Below are 22,983 nucleotides of genomic sequence, written 5' to 3'. Positions count from 1 at the left end.
GACAACTTAAATTTATTCAGTTTTCATTAGTTTTAAGAATAGACTGTCATTTAATTAATAAAATGTCAGCTCTGAATACCCATGATAACAGTTTCTTGTCTTTCATAATTTAGTAGCAGAAAGAAGCATAATAATTCATAACTAATAGCCTGTACCTTTATCACAGTTCAGAGCTAGTTGCACTTTGGACACTGCTCTAGTTTTGCTCTCTGAGTGAAGGCAAGCCTTGATCCTCTGGGATGAAACATGTGACTTTCCCATTCTTAGAACTAGGGCCCTAGGCTACAGTCTTGCACTGTGTCTAGACTAAACATAAATTAGACACGTTGAAATTCCAAATGAAGTGGGGATTTAAATATCTCGTGCTTTATTTGCATAATAGCATCATGATGCTCTTTCACAGAAGCGCCATTTTGAAAGTAAAATCGTGATCTACACGTGGTTCTTTCAAAAACGGCAGGCTTTTTCGAAAGGTCCTGTAAACCTCATTTTTTGAGGAGTACAGGATATTTCGAAAAACACTGCCATTTTTGAAAGAACCATGTCTAGACCACGGTTTTACTTCAGAAATGGCGCTTTTGCATAATTGCGTCATGCTGCTCTTTTGCAAAAGCGCCATTTCTGAAGTAAAACCGTGGTCTAGACATGGTTCTTTCAAAAATGGCAGTGTTTTTCGAAATATCCTGTACTCCTCAAAAAATGAGGTTTACAGGACCTTTCGAAAAAGCCTGCCGTTTTCGAAAGAACCACGTGTAGATCACGATTTTACTTTCAAAATGGCGCTTTTGTGAAAGAGCATCATGACGCAATTATGCAAATGAAGCACAAGATATTTAAATCCCCGCTTCATCTACAATTTCGGTGTGTCTAGTTTATGTCTCCATCAAAAAAGGGATGTAGACTAGACACAGCATTGTATGTGCCGCCTCTAATTATTCTTAACAGGTCTTCCTGCAGTTTTTCCCTTTGGGAGCTACAATCAACAATACATACAGTGACCACAAACAACTTTTTTAAAACAAAGGTCTGTTTAATCCTAAAAATAGGATCAGAGCATAACAGGAGAAATAATTTTGTAAACAATAACACCAGTTTATTGTTACACATAACTATCTCAGGCTTGTCTATAAGCAAGTGACTATTCACCAGCTTGCCACACAGTAATATTCTATATGGATGCAGAGTTCAGTGAAAGTTCCAGAAGACAGCTTAGCATATTAGTTCTTCAAAATGTAATATGCTAATATCCTACCTGCTCACTCAACCATGTATTTAAAAGTAACAATTCTTCTACAAAGCAATTTCACCACCCATTATAAAGAAAGACTGCAGACCTCAAATTCATCTACAAATTTTGACACTGTTACTCTGAGCTTGAATAAAGATATTAACTGGTTAACACACTGCAAAGCCAATTCCCCTGCCTTTGACATCCACATTTTCACATAAACTGTGAACAGGAGACATCCAGTCCACTTAATTAGCTTCATTAACACGGGGCCTACAATTGACAGGTACTACTTCTGTTGTTTATTTTACATACAGGCAGTCCCCGACTTACGCGGATCCAACTTATGTCGGATCCGTAGTTAAGAACGGGGCTTTTCTTGCCCCGGAGGACTCGGGCGACGGGACCACCCAGATGCAACGCGCACGCCCCCCCCCCCCCCCCCCCCCCCAGCAGACCAGGCTTTTCTCGCGACGCCTGAGGTAGAGCAGCTGGGGCGCTGCTGGGTTGGTCCCGCAGCACCGCTCCTCGGCGCTACTGGACCAACCCGGCAGCACCCCAGCTGCTCTGCCCCAGGCGTCCTGATTCAGCCGCTGCTGATCAGTTTCAGCAGCGGCTGACTTGGGGACACCTGGGGTAGAGCAGCTGGGGTGCTGCCGGGTTGGTCCCCGCAGCGCTGAGGTGCGGCGCTGCGGGGACCTACCCGGCAGCGCCCCAGCTGCTCTGTCCCAGGCGTCCAGATTCAGCCGCTGTTGAAACTGATCAGCGGCTGATTCCAGGAAGCCCAGGGCAGAGCAACTCTTCCTCGGGCTTCCTGTAGTCAGCCGCTGGTCAGTTTCAGCAGCGGTTGAATCTGGACGCCAGTTCCGACTTACATACAAATTCAACTTAAGAATAAACCTACAGTCCCTATCTTGTACGTAACCTGGGGACTGCCTGTATACATTTTTATATATATATATATATATATATATATATATATATATATATATATATATATACACACACACACACACACACACGGCTCGCCGAACGGCAGCGAGCCCTGCTCTCCAGCCGCGCGGTTTTGCGCTGGCTCTTCCAGGGTGTAATCTACTCACTGTGGGCAAGTAGATTACATTGTTTGTATAACCGCGCGTGAGTGTGTGTGTGTAAAAAATAAAAATCTTGGATGCCATTATGTGCTCTGCAACTCATCCGATGAAGTGGAACTTACCCACAAAAGCTCATGATACCATATATCTTTGTTAGTCTCTAAGGTGCCACAGAATTCCTTGTTCTTATTTGAAGGGTTAGGCAAGTATATTTTATCCCATTCTCCCAACCCTCTGGAGGCCAGATGTACATCTGCTCCCCAACAGCATCTGCCTAAGTCATCCCTTAAGAATGTAACTATGTGTTTAAAGACTCTTTGATTGCCCTTTTCTCCCTCAGGGAGGAGACATTCCTTAGAGAAGCCTGTTGAGTTTATCCAACAGGTCACAGCAAATGGCTCCAGAACTGTTCATTCAGTTTTTGTTGATAAATACTATTTGGGCTATGACTTTCTTCCTACCTGCAGTTACTTAAGTCTGTAACAGTCACACAATGAAACTCCTTGCAATAACCAGGTAGAACCATATAAAATATACTATTCGTAATTATAGGCAGCTGCAAATCTAACACAAATATTGTCCCCAAAAGCCATGAAGCCAAAAGCCATGCAGCCTGATTTTCAAAGGTTCTGAGCACCCACTAATATAAATGCAATTTAAAAAAAGCTGCAAGTACTTAGCACCTCTAGGGAAATACATCAATCAAGTCTATAGCATGAAAGGTCAAAAGATATCAATCAAGAGAATGAAGCCTTGTCTACAGTACACAGTTTTGTCAGCAAATGGCAACTTTTGTCCACAAGCTAGTGGAGGTTTTCATGTTACAATGCTCTTCCACCAACAAAACACTCCTGCTTTGCCAACAAAATAAAGCCACTTTAACAAGAAGTGCTTTTTGCATGCAAGTTAGATCAACAAAGCATTCATTATGTCACTCTACACGACCTCTCTGCTCGCTATGGTGGGCATTCTACAATGCACACCACAACCTCTCTGCTTCCCATTTTGAACTCTGCTACCCTGCAATCAACTACACAGGCATGCATCCCTCCCCTTTCTAAAGCCTGGGGAAACTTTGAAATTGTTGAGCATGGAGGAGTCAAATAGCTGCACTTTCCAAAAGCAGCAAAGGCACTCCTGCCAAGACTACAGGGAAGGGGATGATCTTCTTTCCCTGCATGTTTGGGGACAGGAGAACTCAGAGTAAGTCATGGATTCAAAAACATTCAACAATGACTCCTGCTCTGCCCAGCATTAGGACCATAGAAAGGCAGGCAGATCCTGGGCTGGGACAGGAGGCATGAGCTCTGGGCCAGGCTGGAGCAGAGTGTGGTGTGCAGGTCAGGGTGCTGAGTAAAACCCTGCATAGGGTTGCCAGGTGTCCGGTATTCTACTGGACAGTCCAGTATTTGTGCTCTTTGTCCGGTTTAAAAAAAAATCAGAGACTACTGGACATATGCAATGTCTAGTATTCTCTGATTTTTCTGGCTGCGCACCAGATGGAAGCCTGGTGTGGGCAGGGGAAGCGTCTGGGAGCCTGGTGGGGGCGGACTCCCAGACACTCCCCCCGCCCAGCTTCTGCGCAATCACAGGCTCCCAGCAGAGATTGCGGCCCTGCCTCCCAGCCTGGGAGTCCCAGCTAGGAGGCGGGGCTACGATCACTGTTCTGGGCGCTTCAGAAGCCTAGCGGGGGTGGAGCGAGCGGCTGGCACTCCCAGCCACTGCCCCAACTCCGGCGAGGCTTCTGAAGTGCCCAGAGCAGTGATCGCGGCCCCACCTTCCAGGTGGGACTCCCAGGCTGGGAGGCGGGGCCGCAATCGCCCCTGGGAGCCTGTGATTGTGCAGAAACCTGGCAGGGGCAGAGGGAGTGTCTGGGAGTCCCTTCCTGCAAGCCTTCTGCGCAATCACAGGCTCCCAGTGCCAATACTGGTAGGGTTGCAATCGCCACTTATCCTACGTTCCTTTTTTTTTTTTTTTTTTTTGCTCGACCAAAAAAGACCAGCTTTCCGGTATGTTTTGGAAGACCATCTGGCAACCCTACCCCTGAATGGTTGTGGGAAGCTGGAGCCCAAGGGAAAAGCCTGTGTTGGTGGGTGTACCATATGGCTTGATGGAGTTTGCTTGACCACAAGCCTTGCAATGGGGTGGTTTGGGAAGTTGCCTAACTCCATCTGCACTCCAGACCAAAGCAGCACCTTCTCCTCAGTGCTCACAGGCACTAGCCCCAAATCCCCTGGGTAGCTGGTTAGCCAATTTGTTTTAATCCTCCCTCATATGCGCCGGAACTCCCTGCTGAATGCACAGGGGGCAATCCATGCAAGCAGCCTCACCTCTCCTCCTGAGGGTGTGGGGGGGAGGAGGGAGAGATGTAGTCACAGAAATACCTTTTTGCTGGCCAGATCCACCACTTGCCACAGGATAGACCATTCCAGTTTAGCTCCTCCCGCCCACCACTGAATACCAGCAGCCTTCCTGAATAAGATCACAGGGCAGTCCAGACGAGAGGAAACAATGGCCAGAGGAGGTAGCAGCACCAGGAGGAAGCAGCGGAAAATTGATGGAGGAGGGAACAAAGAGTTAGAGGAAGCAACAGCAAACGGGTGAAAGGGCAGGGACAGAGGCAGCAGCAGGAAGTATGAAAATTATATCAAAAGAAGCAGGGAGAAGGGTAGCAAAAATTGAGGGATAAGTGAGTGAGAGGCAGCAGAAGACAGGAGCCAATAGCATGGGAAGGGGCAGCAGCACCCCAAAGGTAATGGGGCAGGAGGAGAAGGCACTTTTAGCAAATGGCACAGTAGTCTATGTGATCAGTATGCCTTCTAGTGCTCAAAGGAGCTTATGTAAGAGCTGGCTGTCCAGACCCTCACTCACTCTGAATGGTCATTGCAATGGCCCTTCTCCCTGCTGGAGAAATGTGATCAGCTGTGAAACTGTTTGTGATCACTGGAGTCTAGAGATGTAAGTGAGTAGTTGACTAACCAATAAGCCTAGACTTACCAGTTAATCTTGTCGACTATTTGCATTCCCCGTCTGCAGCAGCCTCCTGTATCAGAGGCAACAGCATGAGGCATAAAGCAGCCGGTCTGCACAGGGAGCTCGTTTTTAAACTAGCTCCCCTCACAGAATGGCTCCCACCTGGCACCCTGCATTGCTGCCTCTGATACAAAAGCAGCTGTGCAGGGTGGCAGAGGGTTCCCTGGAAGTGTGGTCAGACTGCACTGGCTGCTGGCCCAGCCCTCAGGAACTACAGAAATGTTGACTAACCACTAAGAATTCATGCAGTTAGTCGACCGTTCTATGACCCAGTAGCTAACACCCCTACTTGAATCCCAGTGTTGGTTTCTCCTGGAACTCTGTGAAAGCTACCTCCCCATCCTGCAAAGATTGTTGAACTGCTGGAGATTTCCTTCCTTACTGACAGGGCTAGGGAGCTACACGGAGAATTTCCACCTGCTTCCACTGCTGTATCTGGAGAGCATGCACAGACTGGAGGCGCTGTGGGAGATCTCCTCCCCCACATGTAGTCTCTTATGGATGTCTGGGGAAAGGAAGCAGCCTGACCCATTGGGCATTGCTGGAACTTGTTCTGTGCTGCAGATACAGCTCCTGCTCAGGTTAAGAGGTGTGATCAGAGGAGGGAACCTAGCAGCAATTCAATAGAGTGAGCCTAGCCCACGTCCCCATCAACTCTTCTCTGTCCCTTTAAGCACCAGTCAAAGTAAAATCCCCCCTCCCTCTCTCCCTTCCTCCTCTCAGCTGAGAAGGCATCCAGCAAAGCAGTCCGCAGCATGAAGTCTGTACAGGAGACACATCAAACCCATCCCAAAGCATCTTGCAGCTAGTTGCATAATTGGATAGCTTTCCACAGTACACTGCTCTTGTGCTGCTATTGTGGATGAGCTCTTATGGATGCACTCTATCAACACAAGAAGCTTAGTGTGGACATGCAACAGCAGTTTAATTACAGTGGTGGCTATGCATCAACAAAACTCTGTAAACAAAGCCTGACCAATCTGATTAGCTTCTATGATGAGGTAACTAGCTCTGTGGATATGGGAAAGTCAGTGGATGTGATATACCTTGACTTTAGCAAAGCTTTTGATATGGTCTCCCACAATATTCTTGCCTGCAAGTTAAAGGGAGTATGGATTGGATAAATGGACTGTAAGATTGGTCCGACAGTCTAGCCAGCTTTTTATCCAACAGAGAGTGATCAGTGGCTCGATGTCAGGTTGGCGGTCGGTTTCTCACAGAGCACCGCAAGGATCGGTTCTTGGACTGGTTTTCTTCAACATCTTTATTGATGACCTGGATGAGGGGATGGATTGCACCCTCAGCAAGTTTGCAAATGACACTAAGATAGGGGGAGAAGTAGATACACTGGAGGGCAGGGATAGCCTCCAGAGTGACCTGGACAGATGAGAGGATTGGGTCAAAAGAAATCTGATGAGGTTCAACTAAGACAAGTGCAGAGTCCTGCACTTGGGACGGAAGAATCCCAAGCATTGTTACAGGCTGGGGACTGAACGGCTAAGTAGCAGTTCAGCAGAAAAGGACCTGGGGATTACAGTGGATGAGAAGCTGGATGTGAGTCAACAGTGTGCCCTTGTAGCCAAGAAGGCTAATGGCATATTAGGTTGCATTAGGAGAAGCATTGCCAGCAGATCCAGAGAAGTGATTATTCCCCTTTATTTGGCTCTGGTGAGGCCACATCTGGGCTGTGTCTACAATGGCAAGTTATTCCGGAAAATCAGCCGCTTTTCCGGAAAAACTTGCCAGCTGTCTACACTGGCCGCTTGAATTTCCCGAAAAGCACTGACGATCTAATGTAAAATCATCAGTGCTTTTCCGGAAAAACTATGCTGCTCCCGTTCGGGCAAAAGTCTTTTTCCGGAAAACTGTTCTGGAAAAGGGCCAGTGTAGACAGCACAGCAGTGTTTTCCACAAAAAAGCCCCGATCGCGAAAATGACGCTCGGGGCTTTTTTGCGGAAAAGCACGTCTAGATTGGCCACGGACGCTTATCCAGAAAAAGTGCTTTTCCAGAAAAGCGTCCTGCCAATATAGACGCGCTTTTCCGAAAATGCTTTTAACGAAAAACTTTTCCGTTAAAAGCATTTCTGGAAAATCATGCCAGTGTAGACGTAGCCCTGGAGTATTGTGTCCAGTTCTGGGCCCCCCCGATAGAAAGGATGCGGACACATTGGAGAGGGTCCAGTGGAAGGTGACCAAAATGATTAGGGGGCTGAAGCACATGACCTATGAGGCGAAACTGAGGAAACTGGGTTTGTTTTAGTCTGCAGAAGAGAGGAGTGAGGGGGGATTTGATAGCAGCCTTCAGCTTCCTGAAGGAATGTTCCGAAGAGGATAGAGAAAGGCTGTTCACAGTAGTGACAGTAGTGACGGATGGCAGAACAAGCAGCAATGGTTTCAAGTTACAGTGGGGGAGGTTTAGGTTGGATATTAGGAAAAACTATTTCACTAGGACGGTGGTGAAGCACTGGAATGGGTTACCTAGGGAGGTGGTGGAATCTCCATCCCTAGAGGCGTTTAAGTCTCGGCTTGACAAAGCCCTGGCTGGGTTGATTTAGTTGGGATTGGTCCTGCCTTGGGGAGGGGGCTGGACTTGATGACCTCCTGAGATCTCTTCCAGTTCTATGATTCTATGAAATGTTCAGCTTAATGAGTGTAGAGGAACAAAAATGGGGTATAAAGTTTCACATTACACTGATGAGCAATCACATATAGAGGTTTTTTACTGAAACACAATTTAAACTCAAATCATCATAACTTGTGAAATATCTTTGTTCTTACATTCCCAATATCTCTGAAGTTGCCGATAATTTCTATATTGGTGAATCATTCCAAAAGCTATTTGTGATATTTCATGAAAATCTCAGTCTGTACATTATTAATAAATCTACAGTATGACTTGTCCTTTTCTGATTTTTTTTTTAAAACCCACCCACACAACCTCAGAAGCAGACTATAAAAATGATTCTTGACTTGCGAGTTAAGAGTGTATTTAGATAAATACAAAATATGTTAACAGAGAGTAGCTTAGAGACAGTTTTCAAACTGTGGTCAGTAAACCAGTAGTCCATGGAGTCTGACCTTGGTATAGAGTAGGAAGAAACATTATGAAGTAGCAGCAATTTGTGGATGGAGTATTTGAGAACAACTGGCACCCAATAAATGATCCTGCTCTTGAAATAGTCCACGAGTTGGACAACCAATACATAGCTCACTAAAATTGTGATTTTAGATAATTGTGTCTCACCTTCCTTTTTTAACCATTTCACAATATTTCCTTCCTCCATTGTAGGGGACAGTGCAGGCATGAGTATTTTAACAGCAGGAATACCTAGAAAACAAGACACGCAAATTAACCATTAAAACCTCACACAATTATCTATAACTCACTTATCACACAGTCAGGGTATGTCTACACTGCCACCCTAGTTCGAACTAGGGTGGCTAATGTAGGCATTCGAAGTTGCAAATGAAGCCCGGGATTTAAATATCCCGGGCTTCATTTGCATCTTGCCGGGCGCCGCCATTTTTAAATCCCCGTTAGTGCGGACTCCGTGCCCGCAGCTACACATGGCACGGAGTAGGTAGCTCGAATTAGGCTCTCTAATTCGAACTACCGTTACTCCCCGTAGAGAGCCTAATTCGAACTACCTACTCCGTGCCACGTGTAGCTGCGGGCACGGAGTCCGCACTAACGGGGATTTAAAAATGGCGGCGCCCGGCAAGATGCAAATGAAGCCCGGGATATTTAAATCCCAGGCTTCATTTGCAACTTCGAATGCCTTCATTAGCCACCCTAGTTCGAACTAGGGTGGCAGTGTAGACATACCCTCAGTACAGTTAAGATCCCTGAGAAAGTAAAGAAATGGGAGTTAAAAGCAAAAAATGAGTGAATGGAAAAGAATCCAAGGAAATAAATAAAAATCTGCTCCCCTTTACTGTAATCATATATATAGTAGCCCAACATCTGTGACTCTGTAATGCTGGCTGTTCCCTCTGGGCGACGCTGTTGCCTCCCTGGCTGTTCCTTCTGGGCAGCGCTGTTGCTTGACTCACATCATTTGCGTCCTGCCGTGGGGCTCGGCTGACTTCTGTGCTGCTCAGCTGGGCCGCCGCGGGGGAGCAAGCAGTGCAAGCGGCCGTTTTATGCGCCGTGGTCCCCATGCAGCACAGGTGACGTGCGGCATGACCGTGGCTCCAGGTCCCGCCCCCTGGCCGTGTACGTCACCGCCTCGCCCCCCTTCATCCCCGCCATGTGGCTCGGCTGACTTCTGCACCGCTCAGCCGGGCCGCCATGTGGGAGCAAGTGGCGCAAGTGACCGTTCGAGTTCCACGCTCCCCATGCAGCACAGGGAGCACGGTGCCCAAACAGCCATTTGGGCTCCGCAGTCTCCCAAGTGAGAGGCAGGAGGGGAAGGAGAAGAGAAAGAGAGAAACAGGAGGCGGAGGAGAGCTCTGAGAGCGGGGGGGGAGGCAGTAGGAGGAGGAGAGAGAGACATGGAGCGAGAGACTGGAGGCTCAGGAGAGAAGACAGACCTGGAGGAGAGACGTGAAAATCCCGTCTTATGATGGGCTAATTGGCTAGTCTATTAATGTTAATGCATCTCAGAAAACTGAACTTGCTCATTATTGTGCTACAGAGTACTGAAAGAAAATTATTACACTCGTAAAGAAATATTCATGGAAGCCTGCTAATAGATTCAACAGCTGAGATAAAACAAGATGCATTTTTTCCGGATACAATATGGACCTTTTCTGAAAAGTGGAAATATTGCAACAAAGATTTAGTACACTTGCAGGCTATACAGATCTAGCCATTATAAAAGGTGCACAAAGAGTTTATTTATTCCCCAAAAGTCTCCATAGATCCAGACCCCAAAGCATGATTCCTAAAGCATATGAACAGTGAAACTGAGTTAAGTAATACATTGTTCATAATCACAGAAAGTCTGCAATGCAGAAATATAGATACATTTGTTTCTGCCTTCTGTTACCTAATTAGTTCTCTCTTGTTCCAAATCAGTCTCAAAAAAGCTCTCTCTTTGCTCTGGAACAGAAATTATTTAACTTTATAAAAGCTAAAATGAATTCAGAGGCTATTCCTGATCAAATGCTGTTTTGTAGCAGTATTATCTACATGGACTGATAATCTTTCTCTCCAATCACTGCTGGTCCAATGGTCCTGAAAAATACCTGTACTAATTTGCCAAACCCTGTGCATCCTTCAGAATATGTGAAATAGTGCATCTCACAGCATAGGGGTGCATGGCATTGTTTACTCAAATATTTTCACTGTGTTAACCCATTATGCCCCTCCCCCCAATTAAAAATGATCACTGAATATGACTCGAAAGCTTCCATAAAACACAGAACTTGGTTACAGTTCTAATAGTCTGTTTTGAGATAGTGGCCTTAACTAGTAAATCAGTGTTTCTTAAATTGTGTTCCGGGGAACACCGGTGTGCCGCAAGGCAGTCAGTGGTGTGCCGCGGAGAACAACAGAGGTAAAAAATGGCCACTTTTTTTTTTTTTTACGCTCAATTACTTTCCTCCCAACCCCCTTTTCCCTTCCCTCCCCCCCGCAACAAAAAATGCTTGGTATTCCTAATTAAAAAGAATTGTTTGGTGTTCCTTGGTCTTGAAAAGTTTAAGAAACACTGTAGTAAAACATAGCTGAAAGGCTGAGAATAAACATGGTCATAAGCAGGGCTCGACTCCTGAGGCAAGTAGATTACAACCTGGAAGAGCCAGTGCAGAGCGATTGGCACATGCTCAGAGCGCAGAACCGTGCGGCTGGCAAGCGGGGCTCGCCGTTGCTTGGCGAGCCCTGGTCAGAAGAATAATGTGATTTAAAGTTCTTATCTCATGAACATCCAATAATTTTAATTGAGGTTTACCTCAACTCAGTTTCCACAGCATTTCTTTATTAGTCCAAAGGCCACTTGATACAGACTACATCCCAGAGTACAAATATAAGCATACATACCCGTATTCTTTAACTTAACAACTACACTAACAGGCATTGGCCAAATACACACAACTAAAAGCAGGGCCAGGAGATATCTTCCCATCATGACAAGGCTCCAGAAGGGCCAGAAAAAGTTATGACAAAGAACACCTACAAAACATTGCTATCTATACACTATAATAACCAAGTGATGCCTTTGATGGCTAAAATAAGATGAAGCAGTTTAGGGCTGCACTCTGCTTTCTTCAGGCTTCTCCCCTTATTTCACTTTGCCACATTTTCCCCAGCCACAGCATCTGGTATCCACTTAGCCATGTTTTGTTTATTTTATAGCTTAGTCTAAACTTCTAAATAAGATAACTCTGGTATTTCCAGGGATACTAAAGCTACATCTACACTATAGCTATTCCATGTCTTTTGAGCGCACCCCTATTTCAAAATATAACGGGTTTGCTCATGGCTGGATTAAGACCTTTAGAGGCCCCAAGCACTGAAAAGATTATAGTGCCCCCACCCCAATGTAATTCAAAATAAAAACAATACTACACCGTAAAAATCTCATTTTTGGGGGGTGCCCCTGGTTTGCTGGTGCCTGATGTCCCTGTAAACCTCATTCCATGAGGAGTAAGGGACGTTTCAGAATAGCAATTTATTTTGAAATAAGTGCTGCGTAGAGAATCAATTAAAAAAAATTTTAAAACACAAAACCAATTGCTAACTTGAAACCATCAGTGACAATATAACACTCTCATTTTGGTGCCACTTTAAGGGTTCCTTCCAGGTATAAGATTTAATGTAACTGTTTTCAGAGAATAGTGATAGAAATGTAGCCGTGTTAGTCTGGGGTAGTTGAAGCAAAATGCAGGACAATGTAGCACTTTAAAGACTAACAAGACACACTCTCTCTCTCTCGCTCTCTCTAAGCAGAAGAACTTTGATATACACTGCTAGGATGCACAGTCAATGTTGATAAGATCTGTGTAGTATTCCTGTAAAACTTGTAAGTACTAATGTAAAATGGATTTCAAATATCCTGGTGATTTGCACTGCACTTTATATTCCAATGCACTGGTCAAAACTTCTATGTTCACTGCTTCTTACTGTTTCACCCACCTTAAAATGGATACAGCAAGCACTCTGTCCAAGTGGAAAAGCTGCAGTGGACTCGAGTTAAGTGCCTCTATCTCTGCATTTCAAAGCTTCCCACACATCATTACCCAATCAGTTGCAAAAGAAAAAAATTACTATGTTTCTATATCAGTACAAATATAACACAGCAACAGCTGAGATATAAAAACTTAATGAAAAACAGAGTACCCTACTACATGGGGGGGCAGAGGGAGAAATGTACCAGTCTTTTGCTTCATCAGGGTTCTGACCCTGTATGAAATTTAATGCGCAGTCCTACAGAGTTTTAGAATGCCTATTACCAGTTTAAATAGAAATGTAGTACAAAATTTGCTGCTATTATGGCACAAATCTAAGCTTGGTTACTTCTATTAATCTACAAATAGCATTGCTAGATATCAAATCTCTCAGTTTATGGGAGATCTATAGCAGAGGACTGGATCAATGCCAGAATAAATTACTCAGTCATTTTCACTTCATCTCCTCTCTCCCTCTCCAACTGCTCATCTTCTATATTCCATGAGGGTCAGGAACAGCTCATTCCCTTAATACTAGTTGTCATTAAAATAACATTGTTCAAATGACTTTAAAAATAATACACTTGCACCATCTTCTGGCTAGACAAAATACAGATACTATGGCATATTATATTATAGGCATTTAATTAGCAAGGCTAATGGTAAGAAATGTTAACACTGCAATTACTGATTATAATGGAAAAGTATGCTTCTCTTAGGGTGCATCTACACTGCACCCTTAGCTCAAAAAAAGCTATGCAATTTGAGATATGCAAATTGCATAACTTATTTCGAGTTAATTTCAAAATAGTTTATTTTATAATTTGGCACTGTCTACACAAATGTTTCTTAAACTGGTGTTCCGTGAACAACTTGCAGATGTGTCGCGACCTTTCCTCTTTTTTTTTTTTTTTTTGGTTACTTCTTTGATTTTTTCTGACAAGAATTTTTTTTTTTAAGAAAATGTTCATAGGTGTTATGCATAAAAAAAATATTATTGTTTGGTGTTCCATGGTCTCAAAAAGTTTAAAAAACACTAGTCTACACAGCACCAAATTTCAAAATAAACCACTATTCAAAAAACATTTCTTAATTCTCATGGAACAAAGTTTACAGGGATGTAGGAAAAGCATGCCTTATTTCAAAACCTATTTTGAAACAACAGGCACACTGTCAAGACATGAAATAGCTACTTCGGGATACTGGAAGTATCCCGAAATAGCTCCACAGTGTAGACATACAACTAGACAGCAAGAAAATGGGTACAATTTGAATTAGTCCATTTTTTACTTAGGACTTGTTTTAAGAAGTCTTCAGCTGTCACAGAAAACCTTTAAATAGAAAAGTAATCACAGACACATTATTTAAAGTTCTGGTCTCACTTTAAAGAGCCTGTGAAATGTGATGTAGCATTTAAGGCAGAGAAGGCTAAATGAATGTTGTATCTCAGTGACACCCTAACCAGTACTTGCTAACTATCTACTACAGGCAGATGTTTGATCACAAAGTGATAACTCTCCTTCCCTACTGCCTAGTCACAGAAAACTGAAAAAGCATAACTTTTGCACTAAACGTTGCATCTCCATAAGCTAGGACTCTCTGGTCTGGTAACATCTGTGGTTCTGCAGGACCACAGATGGCCCAGGAGTCCTGGTGCACTACAGAGAGGAGAGAGGAGGAGGGCTGGGGGCCCAGTGCATGTCCCAGCTGGACTGCCCATGGGGCCTGGGAAGCTGCTGCGTCGAGGGGGGTGTAGGGGAGCTGGGAAGCCCTGTGCACAGCTTAGCTGGGCTGAGGATAGGCCAGGAGCCAGGAAGCCCGGCATGCAGCTAAGATGGGCTGGCAGGAGGAGGGGCTGGGAAGTCTGACATGCAGCCCAGCTGGGCTGCCCAGGAGAGCTGGTAAACCTGGTAGGGCACAGGCAGGGCATGGTGGGGGCAGTGGTGGTAGGAGGGTCAGAAATGACCTCCCCATATCAGGCAAAATCCCTCATGCGGGACCAATCAGGTCCTGAGGGTGCCAGACCAGGGAGGTCCAACCTGTATTACTTTTCCACAAACTATTACTGCAGTTCCACAGGGACTTTATCTCATCACCCAAAGAGGAGATAGAGCCCACCTTATCATGACTAGAAGAGGAAGCATCCACAGAATAACCACATCATTAAGATCTGCACCATAAAATAATGTGAAAATCTCTGGTTCTATACATTTCCAAGACAAACTCTGGTTCAATTCTGATGTGAATTTTACCACAGGTTTCAAAAAGATCTGTATCAAGTCCTGTACTATTAAGATGCTGTCAAGTGTTTCAAATGCTAACAACAATTTACAAGTAAACACAATCTTCATGACCCTTATCCTGGAACTCAGCCCCTTTGAAAGACAACAGATCTCTTCTACGGATATCTCCCAATTTTTCTTTTGGAACCACTACATTATTCACAAATAAAAACCATCAATCATCAGAATGAGTGAAAAGGGTTAAAAACTCCATGCTCTACTAATGCATGTGTTTCAAGTTATGGGGAAAAAATTGCCCTTTCCTCATGGTAAAGCATGGTTCATTAGGTAAGGACTAGAAGTGTTTATGCCTTCCCCTTAAGGACCCAGAGTTGAACACAGCTGGTGTAAGATACGGATTAAGCATTGATCTCTTCTGCTCAAGCAAGGCTGTTGACCAAATGCCTAAATGAAAAATGTTTGAAGTTCAGTCCTGGAAAATTGCATCATCTATCATTGTAACAGACCAAATGCTTGTTTTAAGTTATTATATCAGTAACTAAAAAAAACAAAAAACAACAAAAAAAACCCAGGAATTCAATCCTATGGTGCCCGAAACCCACATTTCAAGTCAACGGCAGCTTTGCCTGAAGCAAAGAAGCCAGGATTGGACTCTAGCAGTCAAGTAATAGACCAACCAGTTCAGCAAGCACATAATGCATTTCTGTATCTCCTTACATTTCAAATGATGGCATAACAGCTGAATCTGAGCTCTGAGGTCCATGCTGTGACCAGCAGACAAAATGACATCCTTCGATGTATTGACATGAGAATACCAAGCAGCAGAAATGTCATATTATCTCTATCTTTGGCACGGGCATGAACCACAGTCGGAATACTCTGTCCAGTTCTAAGGTCCACACTTCAAACAGGATATTGATAAACTGGAGAGGGTTTCCAGAAAAAGACTGAAAAACATGGCTTATAATGATAGACTCAGGGGCTATGTCTACATTGCCCAGTCTTGTGCAAGAACATATGCAAATAAGCTGCCATTTTTGCACAAGGTGCTTTTGTGTAAGAAGGAGCAGTCTACACTGCTCCCTCTTGTGCAAAAAAGCCCCTCTTGTGCAAGAGTCATTCTGCCTGAAAATCAGACAGAAGTTTGACTATCCTGTTCTTTAAAATGTCCAATGATGTGGATTCCACTACCGTTGTTGGAAGCCTATTTCCATCATTCTTTAATCTTACCATTAGTAAGAGTTTCCGAATGCCTAACCTAAAAACATCCTTTGCAGTAGATTAACCCCATTACTACCTCTATGTTCAGTGGACATGGAAAACAATTGATCACAGTCCAAGAATAACAGACTGTTATATCTTGCTGATTTCAGACCAATTCTTCAATTTGTCAAGGTTGTTTGGAATTTTAATTCTGTCCTCCAAACCAGCAGTTCCCAACCGCTGGTCTGTGGCATACTGCCAGGCCACATCCCCAGTTGGGCTCCCTGTGTAGCGTGCACCAAGAATTTGAGGCCCACCCACCTCCTCAGAAGAGCAGTGCAGTGGCTGCTCAGCTGCTCTGGAGCGGGTCCACGTGGAGGCAGTTGCCCCACCATAGGAGCAGCAGGGCTGGAGCTACGGGCCATGTGGAGCATGGTGGCTGCTTTGGTGGCCCTTATCGGGGCAGAAGCCATGTGTTAGGCAGCAGCTGCTCCGGTTGCCCTGGTTGCGCCCAGAGCCCGAGCTATGACCCGCGTGGCCAGAACCTGAGCTGCAGGGAAGTGAGGTGAGAGGGTCATGTCAGCAGGCAGGGTGGAGGCAGCATGCAGGCAGCACAAGGTCCATGTGCAGGGAGAGCTGCCACAGGACAAACCTCCAGTGCTGAGGAGGAGGCTGGCGCGACATTGCTGGTCCCGCACACACCGAGCAAGGATCCTGGCACCGCCAGGCTGCACTTTGAAGGGGTGAATGCAGCTCCCGACGACTCCCTGCCCTAGCCAGCAGGGGAGCCCCAGGAACTGCTGGGTCCAACCCAAGCCCAGAGTCTCCTGTGCAACACTGCCACCAGAGGCCACAGCTGGGCAAACGCCGAGCCATTAAGCCTTGTGCAACCGCTCCTCACAGGCTGGGACCTGCCACTTTCCGCCCAAGTCCCCACATGGTTACTCCAAGCAGTCTCCTTCCCCTCTCCCAGCTCTCTCTGACCAGTCCTCAGGCTGCTGAATTGTGGGTTGTCTTAAGGGGTGGGGGTATCTAAGAGGGAGCTCAGGTTGGGGGGGCCACTAGGGCATCTGGGTGGGGAGCTGTCACTAGGAGGCTGGCACTGGCGTGCTCTGGAGATGGGGGGCTACAAGGCAGGGTTGGAACTGAGGGATGGAGGTGGGGCTAATATTGGGTGCTGGCACCGAGGGGAGTATTGGGGGTTTGCGTGTAGTGGGACTCTGGAAACAGGAGGATGGCACTGAGGGAGTCTGGTGGTGAGGCTTCAAAGCCTTAAGGGATGGGGGGCTGGTGGAGCTGAAACCAACAGTTCGTAGCAGCTCTGGGACTTTTGAGGGGAATGGTGACATTTTATCTGTATATTCATTATTTGCATAATGAATACAGGAGGCCACCGCTTTAGGACGGCCCGATTTACGACCCCCTGCACTTACAACATTTTCCATAAGTACGGAAGGGGCTGAAATCCTCCGACTTACCTCCTTGGCCCCGCATTTACGATGGTGTACAATGCCTGTCGTAAATACAGGCTCATGTTACAACGCCCCCGCCTTGCGACGCTATCCCCGGATCCAATCGCATTGCAAGTTGGGGGCAGCCTGTATGCAAATAATATGTTGCCAGTCCCCCAAAAGTTTGTGAATAGATTTTCCAGTCCATGGTATAAAAAAAGGTTGGGAACCACTGATCCAAACTGCCTGCAACTGCTCCCAGCTTGCATTTCTGAATACTTCCTGCTCCATTACCAAGTCGTTAATGAAAATATTGGTAAGTCTTGGAGAGACTCCAGTAGAACTTCATTAGAGACATCCCCAATGTTGACCAAGAAGCACTGAAAACCTGTACTCAGAGTAGTTATCAACCAATCTTGCACTCACTCTCACATTCTGGGGTGCAGTTCAAACTATCTGCTCTACAACCTTGGATGCCTAACAATGCATTTCTGATGTAACTCCCAATATGGGCCCCTCACAAACAGCATGCAGATCAAACCATATGTGTCTCTGTATAGCTCAACTCTTCACCAGCCACTCTGACACCAGCAGCCCGTCAGCTGCCCACTCTGGTTTCCAGCAGCCTTGCTTACTACTTTCAGAGTCACTGTAACATACTTCCAGTCCCAGAATGTCCCCAAAAGCATGTGCTCTACACTACCCAGTCCTCTCCTGGACTGTTCAGATGCTAGAGGTCCATTATCCCTGTAAGGGGACAAGTCACAACAGTTTGCTACATTAATTGGAGTTATCAAACAACTCAGTTTAAACACAACACTGGTTAGTTCTGATTACAGAAAAAAAAGTTTATTATACTACAAACAGCTAAGTTTTACGTGAGTGCAAGTATAAAGTATTAAAGCCAGAAATGGTTACAAGAGAAATACAGATAAAATGCTTCCTAGTAGGTAAGACTTGACAAACCAGATTTGATTCAAAATAAAATTTTTAGCTCATTTTCCCAGCAACATAGCAAACCAAATCCTCTAGTCAGAATCTGACCTAAAAGTCCAAAGGGTTGGGTCCTTTTGTCTTTTTTTTTTTTTAAGCTAAAAGAGGGAGTGAAAAAGAATTGCTGGGATGTTTTTACCCCTCCATCCTATATTCTTCGAAGTGGATTCATGTAAGGATTACCCCTCTATGCAAAGTGTATTCAATCAGTAAAGATGGTCATTTGTAGTCTGGTCCTGAATGTACCCTCCCGCTGCTTTTTCTTCACACTGTCCATGTTGAAATGCAGATTTGCTTTGTCTCCTCTGTCTCAAGGACCTTGCTTACTACTTATATATCAAGTTAGGTAAATAAACTTTCCTTTAAGATAAACCTGTTTAACCACTCTTGCCTATCAGGCCTACAAGGGTTTAGACATGTGCTACCAACATCATACAGGGGAAAGTTATAACTTTACATATAGTGTTGTTGCATACATTTCACCATTATATTATTGATCTGCAAATTATTAGTATTCAAATAACAACTCACAAGGCATATTTAATACAGATTATTACAGCAGTATGTAGGATGTGTCAACCCAATGTTCTAGTAATTTTACCTAAATCCCATTTCCTTATTTCACTTCAGGGATGTAAGAGTTTAACCAGTTAACTGATAAGCTGATGCTTATCCATTCCTATTACCGTTTAAACTCTGCTAGCCCATTTAACCATGTATCTGATGAAATTTTGGTCAGTTTCACAGTTAATATTTTTACATCCCTAGTTCACTTATGAGACTGTCATGTGGGACTGTGTCAGAAGCATTATTGAAAAAATAATAATCAAGATTCTGCTTCTCCTCTTCCCCCAACCACACCAATAAATCTGTCAAAGAAGAAAATTAGGTAGTTTGGCATGATTTAGTCTTAACAAATCCATGTTAACACACACATATAATCCTATTGTCCTTGCAAATTGATTAATACAATTTGTACATTTGTTCCACTATCTTTCCAGCTATTAAATTAGGCAGACCGATCTACAATTCCCCCTTTTTAGAGAGAGATACTATGTTTGCCCTTCTCCAGTTCTCTGGGATCTCCTCTGTCCTCAATGGGAACACACTTCTTTGTAAGTATAAGTGAAAGTTGGAGAATTAGGGTGATCACATCAACTTCATAATAATTCACAACATCATAAAAAACATTTACAATACAAACTATTATTAGAAGGTTAGAGTGTATTTTTTTTAAAATTCACCCAGGCTTGAAACATTTGACACCTACTAGCCAGAGATTGATATGCAATGTGAGACAAGGACATTATCAATAAGGTTGAGAAAGAATATCCTGGTAAGAAATACATAGTTCCTAGGAAGCACAGGGGGAGGGGGAGAACTAGCCTATCAAAGTACTGCCTCTTTACACTCCTTGGGAATCCTTCCCATCATTTTCTGGATAGTAGGTTTGTCATAAATTTAAAAGTCTTCCTTCCATCTTACTGACAGAATTCTCCTCTTCCCCACAGTCTACTTTATTACCTCTAGAGTAACTCATAGTTTTACTAAGTATCAGTGAAAGTGACATGATTGTCAGTTTCACCACTCACCAACAGCAAAATATACCAATCCCGTCAATTTCTCTGATGCTACTTGAGAAGCCATAAGCTACAACACAGCATCAGAAAAGCTGTACACATGGAGTCTCAAATAGACAAGAACGCTGTCTTTGCAACCCCAAGTGACAGAAACCCAATTATATTTTAAAATGTAAATTTGCATTCTGCACAAACTGATGGCTGAAAGAACTCTGTTAAAACTGTAAATACTCTTCTCCGATTAATTTCCACTATTACAATTATCCACTCACTAGCGACAAATGCATGAGTTGATTTTTAAACAATTAGAACAAAGGGACGTGAATAGTAGAATAAAAACATGACACTGTTTCTATTCTACTTTGACTTGATGTGGGACACCAAGGCAATTACTTTGTTTCCACCATGCTTAATTCCTCCAGTTTCCCAACAGAGCTGTAAAATAGAGATACTGCTACTCATCTTCATCACAGGGGAATATGAGGTTTAACAGAAAATTGAGTTCTATAAAAACATTTTTGAGATTTATAAGATCACCTTTCATCCAACAGTGTAAAACACAGACTTTGGAAAGTGAAAGAGACAAAGGGAGAATAACTAGTCAGTTATTTTAAAATGTAATGTGAAAACTATGCATTAGTCTGAGCTCTTATTTAAGAAACTTATTTTATATAATTTTGTCTCAGAAAGACAGAGTAAATTCTGAAGTCAGAAATCCTCCTCTGAAAATGAAAGACTGCTTTCATTTAAACTCCCACATTTGAGCCTTTTTAACTTGCACAGAATGTTTTCAAACTTAATCTCAAATTAAAGGATTTTTTGTAAGGAGCCAGGAACAGAAAAATGGCTGGAAGCAAATTCTAGAAGGAATGTAGGGGTTAGAGGACTATGAGAAAGTACAGCATTAAGTATTTTGAGACAGCTCTCAGTATTTTTTGGCCACTTGATGGCAAAGCAGCAACACCCATCATTAGAAAATAGTCTAAAACTCGTTGTCATACATTTTGTCCTCTAGACACCAACCTTGGTGCCACTCCCTTGTGTGCCTCCCCCCCTCCCCCCATGCCTCACATTCTATTTCCATTGGCTAAACAGAGCATCACTACCCCCCTCTTCATTCTCTTCCACTGATTAATAAAAAGTCTACTCCTTCTCCCCCCCCCCCCATTCTGCATGTCCCAACATTGTTGCCCACACATGCCACACCAAGCACCTGCATGCACCCCCTCCTCTGTCCAGGTGACCTACTGACCATCATCTCTAGCTTGCATAGACATGGTGTCCTAACCACTGGCTCCATGCTGACACCTGGCCTCCGCCATTACCACCCATTTCCCTTCCCCCAGACAGTCACTGCTGTCCTACCATCAGCTTTAGCGGGTTCTAGCAGTCACAGGCAGCCAAGACCGACCTAACAGTGACTGAAGCCAAATACTCACCCAGCAGCTCCTGGCTCCTGTGCAGAAACCTCCAGCCTCCTCCAGAGCAGTGAGAAGTACAAGCTCCCACGACTAATCTCCCACCCAGGAGCAATTTAACCATCCCTTTGCTGCTGCAGTTCAGCCACAAGGAGGCTGCCATCTTGCTCTCCTCCCACTCAAGGCTAGGGCTGTCCGACTCACTGCCTGACAGAAAAAATCCTGCCCCTAAATATCGCACCAAACATTAGCAACCCCTTGAAGCCAGGGCTAACGTGTGGTCATCTGTGTGCGCACCTGCTCCTCCTTCCTTGCATGCAGACTAGCCATATCCCTGCACAAGCAAAATCCACACACTTCTATTCAAAATGCCTTATGACAAACTAGTTAAGGTTGCTGAAGGGTAAGGATCAGCTTCATCTGTGTCAAGCATCTGCCTAGGGTAAAGATTCAGGTGGTGGTTAGGTCCCCACTAATAGCCTTCTTATTTCACTGTTGCCAAATCTGAGCATTCAAAAATCATGAATCAGCCCAAAATAATGAAATTGGCTTAAAATGAATGATTACAAAAATAAAATTGGGGCTTGTTTACTATGAGGTTTTTGAACTATAAGGGTTCACTTGAATCACTTTTTTCAAGCTGTCCTCCACAGTGACCAAATTTTATTTTTGACTCCTAACTCAAGAAACTGGAAATTTAAAGAAAGGACCAAAGAAAAAAACATGATACAGTCAGGAGTGTTGGCAACACCTCTGTATACTTTTAATAGCACATGGAGGCTAGGCCCCACTGCACTAACCAAGGTCTGAACAAGGTCAAACTCCTGTCTAGGGATGTGAAGGACTAGCAGACTATCTGATAAGCAAATGCTTATCCGGTAGTCGACTAGTTGCTCCCTACCACACACACACCTTTCTGCCTCTGTCAAAAAGAGGCAGCAAGGATGGAGGGGAAGAAGAGGGGGTACTTCAAAGCAGCAGCTCCCTGTGGAGCCTGGGACCAGACCCCGCTCTCCACAAGGTGCTGCCACTTTGAAACACCATGTGCACAGAGCATTTCAAAGCAGCACCCGACCTGTGGAGTCCAGATTCATCTGCGGATTCCCTTGCTGACCCAGGCTCTTCACTGTGTTTCATAGGGGCAGAACTAGTGGAGCCTGGGATCAGTGGAGGTGTCCCCCACTGACCCTGGGCTCCATGCTGAGCTTTCACCTTTTGCTACACTTAGAAGGTGAAGGCCTCCTACGAACTAATTGAATAGTCCATGCAAAATGCATCCACTATTGAATTAGTCAATCACTAGACATTTAACATCCCTACTCCTGCTCCAAAAAGCGCAACAGCAGGCGTGTGTCAACCAGGATCTGCATGTCCCAAGCGTGATGCACAATAGTAAAAGGCTCCCACCTCCTCCTTCCTTTACGTGCAGGAGCCACCTGTCTCCCACCTCACCCCGCTGGCCCCCTAACTCGGCCCCCGCTGGGTCAAGCCCAGGCAAAAGCTCAGGTAACGCCTCTTTCCTCCCCCCGGAGAAGGAAGCATCTCGCCTCCCGCTGTGCGCTGGGGCCGCCTCAGCCACGCGGGCTCTGGGCTGGGCCCGGCCTCAGCGGCCAGCCGGGTGGGGAGTGC

General features: G+C 44.8%; 1 protein-coding gene across 3 annotated transcripts in view; it reads right to left on the bottom strand.

Annotated features, from left to right (window-relative positions):
• The window catches only part of PDHX (pyruvate dehydrogenase complex component X), a 106,851-nt gene extending 83,947 nt beyond the window's left edge, over nt 1-22,904 (bottom strand). The window contains exons 1-2 of one of the 3 annotated variants that reach the window (XM_089778541.1): nt 22,762-22,904; nt 8,601-8,684 (exon numbers count right to left, since the gene is read on the bottom strand). In XM_089778541.1, coding sequence (XP_089634667.1) covers nt 8,601-8,661 — 61 coding nt within the window. In that variant the 5' untranslated portion in view covers nt 8,662-8,684; nt 22,762-22,904. The other 2 variants (XM_075927468.2, XM_075927469.2) reach the window with 2 other exon arrangements.
• Between the last annotated feature and the right edge of the window lie 79 nt (nt 22,905-22,983).

Source organism: Pelodiscus sinensis, chromosome 5 (genome assembly GCF_052426305.1).
Source record: "Pelodiscus sinensis isolate ZL-2025 chromosome 5, ASM5242630v1, whole genome shotgun sequence".
NCBI classification, from domain to species: domain Eukaryota; kingdom Metazoa; phylum Chordata; order Testudines; family Trionychidae; genus Pelodiscus; species Pelodiscus sinensis.
This window is presented reverse-complemented; position numbering and strand designations above follow the sequence as displayed.